Consider the following 9,497-nt stretch of genomic DNA (forward strand, 5'->3'; position numbering starts at 1 on the left):
ACACTTAGATTCATCATAACCAACAAACACTTTATTATCCCTAGCAAGTTTATGCACAGATAGCAGGTTAACATTGAAATCTAGAATAACCAACACATCAAATAATGTTACATTATTTGACAACTTAAAATCTCCAATTTTATTGATTTTGGCTTTGGTTCCATTTGGGTGACTAACTTTAAGGTCGAGCTCGGAGATATCAACTATATTATTAAGTTAGCCAGTATTGTGAGTCATATGTTGATTTGCTCTAGATTCGATAATCCAACCAGAATTGTGAGATTTAAAAATACCTTCCATGTTAGCATAAATACTTTCACATGGTTGTTCTTACTCAATTAATCCAAGAATTTTAGTGATCTGATATTTAGAAAATGGAAATGAAGAGGAGGTTTGAACAGTTTTAGTAGGCACAGACTCAGTAACACAAGCATTATTCACAGTATTAATAAAAGTATGGTTTTGAGGTCTGGATCTATTTTGAAATTTATTAGGAAATCCTATAACCTGAAATGCCTTTCGGGATATTCCTCTATGTCCCGGGCTAGAATATTTTACACATTTAGATGAAGCAAGGGATTCCAATTGACTGGACATATAGGGGTAACGAACTGTTTCGGCTAAGGCCCCTAAATGACCGCTCAGTGATAAAGGATATTTAATCATCTGCTTCTCACATTCCGTGAATAGCCCGGACATTGTTTCTTTATTGGATTGGTTTTGACCAAATGGTTTCTTAAAACACCTTTCAATAGTATTTCCAGATGCCCCACAACGTTTGCAATTAAGAGTAAAATTTCTACCAATTTTACGCTTGTTTTCTATGGTCTTGCTAAGGAAGGCAGTGTGTTGAGATTTGGGTCGAGTCTGAGAAACATTACCCCCCTGTGAGACTCTTCTCTAAATATTATAGAAAAGGCAGTTTTTATAGAAGGGAGAGGATCCCTGCTAAGAATATTGCTTCTAATAGGTTGATTAATGTCATCTAAGCCCATTAAAAATTTCATGAGTTTAATGAGTTGAGTATGTTCAAAAAAATCTTGAGAAGCATTGCATGTGTAAGAGGGAAGTTTAACAAGAGCATGAAATTGTTTCCACAAAAAATTGACTTTATGATAGTATTCAGACACAGAAGTTCCATTTTGACTGAAGGAATTAATTTTCTGATGAAGATTAAACATAACAGAACCGTCAACTTTATCATAGGTCTCTTTTAATTCCTCCCAAACCTTTGAGAATTCTTTGGAAAACACATGTCCTCCCAACCTTATTCTTAGTTTCTAACACTAATGTCATAGCATACCCCCATACTTTATACTTTTTAGTACCACACAGTTTAACAGTCAGAAAGGGGGTTCCACAAGTGTCACTGGAATGAAGGTACAAAGGGTCTCCAAAGCCTAAACTAGTGGCTTTGGATTTCATTGACCTACCAGTATCAACTTCAGAACCAGTCATACAATAAAAGAAAACGCATAACATACACAAGAAACATAATAGTTAAAAGCATGATTCCTAAAACACTTGAAATGCTAGGTCAAGCTAACTGTTCAGTTCCGAAAATAAGAGAACCACACTTAATACAGGAACAAAAACAAGAAAGACACAACCAGATCCAGGAAGAGCCTTACCACAACAAGCGAAAGAAAAGGATAAGGAAAAGAAGGGAGAAGGGAGAGAACATACCTGTTTGTAGCAAATGACTTTAACCTAGGTTAGAGTTTAATAAACATAACACAGGATTACCTAAACAAATATAAATCAGAGAGCGAAAGGAAGGACAAAACCTGCCTCACTATAACAGATACAAACAAACAGAAGCAGTAACATAAATAAGAGACAAAATAAGAGGAAAAACAAGCCAAGTATAGTGGACCAGAGAGGAAATTTACCAGATCTGAAAGAGATCTATTAAACCAACCATAGACTACGCATGTACTTGGGATTTTTTTTAAAGGAACCACATATAGGGCTAGTTTTTTTAAGTAAAAGAAAAAGATATATTGCACTTAGGTACCAGAAGTACATCAAGAAAACATTCACAAAAAAGGGACACAACATCACAGCTCAGAAAGATCACAGTTAGACTAGTACAATGAGATCTAAATAGATCTTCATAACTCAGTCGAATCCTGATCATATATTTCAAGGAAACGAAGAAGAAGCAAACATCAAGAACCAAATTTAAGAATACCACAGTTTGGACCAATAGCACGAGATCTTAAAAGATCTTGCCAAGCTGCGACAAAACAAATTGTTCATCTACTTAAAGAAGCATTAAACATATTATGAACCAACACAAATTCTTATATCAAGGCATAAACCTAACAACTCAAAAGAAGAACCAGAGAGCTACATGCAATACTGGAAACAGAAAAAAACTTAAAACAACAAGATAAATATCACAGTTTGAACGGGCACACGAGATCTAAAAAGATCTTTGTAACCCGAGACAAAAAAAGAGTTCATCAACTCACTCATAATAAATAAAATATTATCCAACAAGATTATATCAATACAACATGTGAACAAAGAGAAAATTTGAATATCGTGGTTTGGACCGGTGAACGAGATCTAGAAAGATCTTCGTAATCCGAGACACTAGGAATCGTTCATCTACTCAAAAATATTTCAATACAACATATGAACAACAAGTATTTCATCAATTGGTCCTGGTCGAATAGAGATCTCGACAGATCTATGTAACCAGATACACAAATGAGCACTTACTAATCAAGAAGAAAAAGGAAAGAAAACATACCTGATCGTCTCGAGCCAAACCTTGGTGAAACAGAAGATGAACCACAAACACTTTACGAAATAGAAAAAAACAGATCTAAAGAGGCTCTGATACCATGAAAAAATATATAAACCAAATGTTTATTCAATACTATCAACTATTACAATACAAAAGAGTAATATAAAAAACCTTAGATCCAAATGTTATTAACCAAAATGGTTAACAAGAATATGAAATAAAAAGGTGTTTGAGAGAAAAACAATCTGAGAAAGAATTCTTTGAGAGAAAAATGAATGTGAGTTGCGAGCTAAAACCAAAGCCACAGCTTATATATAAATTTAATAATTGCAAGATTAGTCCTCCAAGTATGAAGAAAGTACTCTGCTACCCCTGAAGTTCACTAGAAAACGAGGTGCAGTCTCTCACTTCAAACCATCAACTTTCTATTTATTATAGCTTTAGTCCTTTATATTTATAGCTAACAAAATATAACAAAAGTAAAGATTGATTTAGAAAAGTCGTATCTTTTGACATATTGGTATTTTCATATTTTCATGATAAGTATGCAATAATTATGATAATTAATTACAGATATTTCAATTAATTATCATAAGTTCCATGTAAAAAACTCATAGCTTTACTCAAGGATTATCATCATCTACGATTTTGAACAACTAGGAAGAAGTCCTCCATTCGTTTAGCATATTTTGAGTATCAAACCATCTATTTTGATGAACTACCTTGTCGAAAAACATCATGCCTCCCTTAACACTCTATGAACCGAAACTCACATGAAATGCCCCTATGTATGTATGTATGTATGTATGTACGTACGTATATACGTACGTACGTACGTATGTATGTATGTATGTATGTATGTATGCATGCATGTATGTATGTATGTATGTATGTATGTGTATGTGTATGTGTGTACGTATGTATGTGTATGTACGTACGCATGTATGTGTGTACGTACGTATGTGTATGTGTATGTATGTATGTACGTATGTATGTATGTATGCATGCATGCATGTATGTATGTATGTGTATGTGTGTACGTATGTATGTGTATGTGTATGTATGTATGTACGTACGTATGTATGTGTGTGTATGTGTATGTATGTATGTATGTATGTATGCATGTACGTATGTATGTATGTGTGTATGTATGTATGTATGTATGTATGTACGTATGTATGTACGTATGTATGTATGTATGTATGTATGTATGTATGTATGTATGTATGTACGTGTGTATATATGTATGTACGTATGTATGTGTATGTGTGTATGTATGTATGTATGTATGTATGTATGTATGTCTGTATATGTATGTGTGTTTGTATGTATGTGTGTGTGTATATGTATGTGTGTATGTATGTATGTATGTTTGTATGTGTGTATGTATGTATGTGTGTGTATGTATGTATGTATGTATGTATGTTTGTATGTGTGTATGTATGTATATGTGTGTGTGTATGTATGTATGTTTTGTAGAGGGGCATGTTTCATATCTAATTTTCATTAAGAATCGAGGGATCGTCCACAACACGGAACATGCATATTCATCAGGAATATTGATGAATATGTCATGTGTTATTCATCAAGAGTGTTTGATTCGTGATGAATAACACGTCCATATACATCATGAATGTGTGATTAATGATGAATAACACTTCTATATTCATAATAAATATTCATCCTGAAGAGGGACATGTGGTGCGTTGTGGGCGGTTTTCAGGTTCCTAATGAATTTGGGGTCCCTAACAGTACATCCCCATATATATATATATATATATATATACATATATACATATTATAATTTTATATATATATGGAAGATCATGTGAGAAGTTAGTCGGTCAATTTACGAGAAGTACGAGAAGAGCTAGATCACATGTGATTATGAAGTTGCCCATGCTATGACGGTCATTGCAACGTGTTTGGATGACATTTGATTACATGTGACTTGGTTCTTCCCGTAAATTAATCGCCTTGTCGTTTGAACATCTCTCTCTTTTTATATGTGTGTGTACTTGTTTTGGAATTTACTTGATTTGGTTAGACATAATTAAGTTCACTACAAAATTGGTCCTTTAGAATGCTAAATCAATCTTTGGCATCAAAATGGAGTATTTACTTAAAATTTGAAGTTTACACCGGCAGTAGTTGGATGTGTTATATATTACAATAATGTTAAAATAAGTTGTTAAGTTAAAGTTAGACCACCTAATAAATTGTGTCGATAAAATTGAGCAACTTAAAAGAACATAAAAGATAATCATATTATTAACATTTTTATATCACATTTAAGAGAACTAAGACATAAATTTTCAAAAGTTTTATGTAAAAGATTTACTTCTCAAGTTTTCTTGATTTATCTAGTTAATGTCATTTGTGGGGTTGTTTTATTTTATTCAAACAAGTAATAAATATGAACCAAAACAATAACATCTGAGTTGAATATGGGAACCAAAAAGTTATTCCGTCTAACAGATGAACTTTATATATATAGAGAGAAAGTTGGGTTTTAGTGAGAACAAAATATTTCTATACAATCATTTACATTCAACTATATTTATTTACTTATTTTTATTATCATGAACAAAACTTTAACAATTCATGTATGTGAAAGTGATTAAATGTATGTAAAAGTTCGTGAAAATAACTTAAAAGTGAAGATAAAGATAAATGAATATAGTTGAAAGTACTGAAAATAGTTGAAGAAAATTAAGTTTGATTAAAAAGTCAACTAATTCAAAGGCTAAGAAGTGTTTTATCATTCTTAATTACATGATCTCTCTTCTACATACACACACACACACACACACACATAGGTGCAGGTTCTATTTAGAACGTAATATTGATTAGAAATCCAAGAATCGTCCACAACATATGACACATGACATATTCATCAAGGATATGGACGTATTATTCATCATGAATGTGTGATCGTGATGAAAAACACATTCATATTCATCATTAATGTGTGATTAATGATGAACAACACTTCTTATATTTTATTATTAAGGTGTGATTCATGATAAATAACAATTATGTATTCATCATTAACATGTTATTCATGATAAACCCTGAAGAGAGACGTGACGAGTGGACGGTTCTTGGGTTCTTAATCAATTTTAGGTTTCTAATGAAACACTCTCTCAGAGAGAGAAAGAGAGAGAGAGAGAGAGAGAGAGAGAGATTTAGAATCATGTAGGAACACACTATTTTCATAAAACACATGAGATCACATAAATAACACTGAATCTTAACAAACAGAATATGTGAAGATAAACTTTTACAATGTTTTTGTTGTGAATGTTCTGTATTTTTTGAACTTTTACAATTATTTACTATTAAGTTTCTATGGAAATTTATGATTTCACAAGTCTTGTAAAAACAGAATGATATCATGTAAACCCAAACTCTATTTGTATGTACACACTTATAACAAAAGTATTTGCTACAGAAAACACTTTTGATTTAATTCTTTATATAATGCATATTGGATTGCGATGCATCAATGCTACTAAAATTAACTTTTAATAACCCATGTTTTCGTATGTTCCCGATGCATATTTCATTAATATTTTGTTTTTATTTTTGTTTTTGTTTCTTTTAAATATATAAAATATACAGAAGTTTGAATGTATATAGTATGATCTTAATTTTAATTTACTATCTTATCTCAACCGATCTAGAAAAAGAAAACTTGATAATATAAAATATGAAGCGAGCCGACTAATAAATATATTTTTTTTATTAACTTAAATATCCAATCTGTTATGTCAATCGACTAATTTCAGGAAGACCATTTGTTTTGTAAGTAAGCTGGAGTCGGTGCATTTGAACTTTCATAAAAAAAAGGGATTTTTATTTCTCCTTACATTTGAACCTGGAACCTCCAAACACTTTTAACCTTTGAAACTTAATCTAAAACCAATCGGACATTATCTTTATGGTTACATAAATATTTATGCAAATATGATGAGATACTAATTATATGGTTTTACATTTCATTATAAACTTCTAAGATATAAATTATGTTTTCATTAAAATAACTAAATTCAATAAGTAAATTTGACAAGCAACTTAACCAGTAAATTTAGAGGTGACAGAAACAGCGGATGCAATGAATTGGATATCGAGTGGAAATAGTTCTGTTTTAACCACGGTTAAAAGGGGTTGAGTTGGCTACGATGGTTTGAGTTGCTAACACTTTTTCCCATGTGTTTTTTTTTCCATACATATCCCAGGTTTTACTAATTAGTTTGTGTATATCATAACTAACTCCAAAAGCCTAAGATTAACTTTTAAACAAACCTATAATTAATAAGAACTATAGCAAAATTGGTTTTATACGATGTGTGAAATGGTTAATCGTCCTAATAAAAAAATTATTGAACCAAACCAAAAATTCATCTTTCTAAAAATGTTATAATATGTATATAAGAAAATTATATGCATTTCAACAAGTTTTTAGGACATTTTGAAATAAATGTTCTAAAATAGGTCCCAAAAAACTTGTTAAAAAGCCTAAAATCATATGCCCTATAAACTTATTTTAATGATTTTAGATACGACGTTTTATAGTTTATACATATAAACTTAAGTTGTATAAAATATTATATTAGAACACTTAAGAGCCGTTTACCAATCACTTACCTAGTAAACGATTGCCGGTAAAATTCAATGTTATCACTTTCTTACCCCGGTAAGATTTTAATTAGTATACCGCTACCCAGTAAGTGTTAACCGTGGTAAAAGTCGTTGTCGTTACTTATCGAATAACACTTTCGATTCTTGTATCGCTCTTACCGGATATGATTCTTGGTACTTGTCATATTCATCCAGTAAGATAATATGACTTGATTAGCACTTACTCGAGTAAACATTTAGTAAACGACCCTTAAATATTATATGCATCTTATAAAACAAATTTTGTTATAGTGAGATTTTGAATTTAAATACAGAATGTTGTCAATAAAAAATAAATAAATCTAAGATCCAAAAATTAATATGGGCGTTAGCACTAAAAACAAGTTCTCAATACATATTTATTAGGTCCAAATAACACCAACTAAAATACCAAATAATACTTGTCACGAAAAGTCTATGGTTAAAAAAAGGGGAAATTGAGCTAAATAACTTCTTCATAGGATCCGACCAGTAAATTTCTATGATTCATTCAAGTTTTGTTCCTGGGTAAAATGGTTGCTTTCAGAGGATTCTTCATCACTACAGTAAAAGCAAATGTCTCAGTCGGATCGGGTGGGTGACCCGGGACCGGTATCCACTTGAATGCATGAACCATCCTAGCCAGCAACATGTTAACATGCAACGTGCCCAAACTCCACGCCGGACATATCCTCCGTCCGGCCCCGAACGGCAGCATCTTCACTCCCCGCATTCCAGTTACGTCCACATTCGCCCCTTCTCCACCGTTCAAGAATCTTTCCGGCCAGAACTCTTCCGGAGCTTCCCATACATCTGGATCCTCCGTCAGCCAGGCTGTGTAGAACTCCACGTTCACGTCCGGAGGAATCACGTATCCTCCGAGTTCCGTCGGCTCAGTGGCGGCGTGTGACAATACAAAGTGGCTAGGCGGGTGTCGCCGGAAAGTTTCTTTCACCACCGCATTCAGATACGCCATGTCCTCCACGTCACTCTCTTGAACCACCCCATTGACACCAACTTTTCTGATTATTTCGTGGTAGAGCTTTTCTTGGATTTCTTGATTCATCACCAAATGGAGCAACGCCCATTCGACGGTGGTGGCGCTGGTGTCCGTCCCGGCGTTGATCACTTCGGACACAAGGGTCACGAGCTCCTCCTCACCCAACCGTCCTCGGCCGGCTGGTTCAAGATTGAAAAGTGAATCGATGTAAGCAGCACCAACCGGGCTCACCATCTCCAAACTATCCAGTTCGAGTCGGTTAATACTAGGGTTTTTAATATTATCTTCACGGCTCTCACAAAATACTCTTCTTGCTCTTACCAATGGTACCAAACACTCCATCTGTCTCCTCCGCAGCTCCTTGGCCGCCACCAATTGACGACGGAAGAGTGGGAGGAGCACCGGCATGAAATCCGGTAGCTTCGGCATGGTGATCATCATCACATCTTTCAGTATGCTCTCTATGTTCTTGATTTTTCCTTTAGAAATTCTTGCACCAAAACAAAGGCATATCAAAATGCTACAAATGGTAAGCCTACAAGTACTCATCACCTCCACAAACCCATGTTGTGAATTCTCAGATTCCAACATTTTCAAGTGTTCTTCCAAGGCCCATTTCCTTATCCAGCCACATTGTCGGATTCGGATCGGGTTTATCAACTCGGTTACAAAGTTTCGTCTAAGGGTCCGCCAGAGTGGACCGTACTGAGCAGAGTTGATGGCACATTTTCCGACACTAAACAGTAGTCGGATTGGGGAGTCTGGCGGCCGGCTAGCAAACGTTGAACCCTTTTGGACTAGGGCTTCATGGATAAGGTCAGAGCTAGTGACGATGATTAGGGTTCGTTGGCCCATCTGCATGGTGAAGATCGGACCATACTTAGCTCGCAAGTCACGCACCACGTACATGAATGGACGTTTCTGAAGGATGACCTGAACCAGATTGCCGACAATTGGCCAACCTGGTGGCCCTGGTGGAAGATTTTTCATGCCAGAAGAGACGATGGACCGGCGAATCAACCAAAAACAACAAAAGGAGCATGTTAGAAAGGCTAAGACAATGTCAAAAGATTCCAT

The 9,497-nt window shown here is 34.2% G+C and overlaps 1 protein-coding gene across 1 annotated transcript; it reads right to left on the reverse strand.

Moving 5' to 3' along the window:
- Positions 1-7,931: 7,931 nt before the first annotated feature.
- Positions 7,932-9,497, reverse strand: LOC112522407 (cytochrome P450 77A3). Its single transcript, XM_025131505.1, has one exon. It carries the CDS (start codon positions 9,495-9,497, stop codon positions 7,932-7,934), a length of 1,566 nt encoding a protein of 521 aa, XP_024987273.1.

Source organism: Cynara cardunculus, assembly GCF_001531365.2.
Source record: "Cynara cardunculus var. scolymus isolate 2C chromosome LG 12, CcrdV1, whole genome shotgun sequence".
Lineage (NCBI taxonomy): Eukaryota > Viridiplantae > Streptophyta > Magnoliopsida > Asterales > Asteraceae > Cynara > Cynara cardunculus.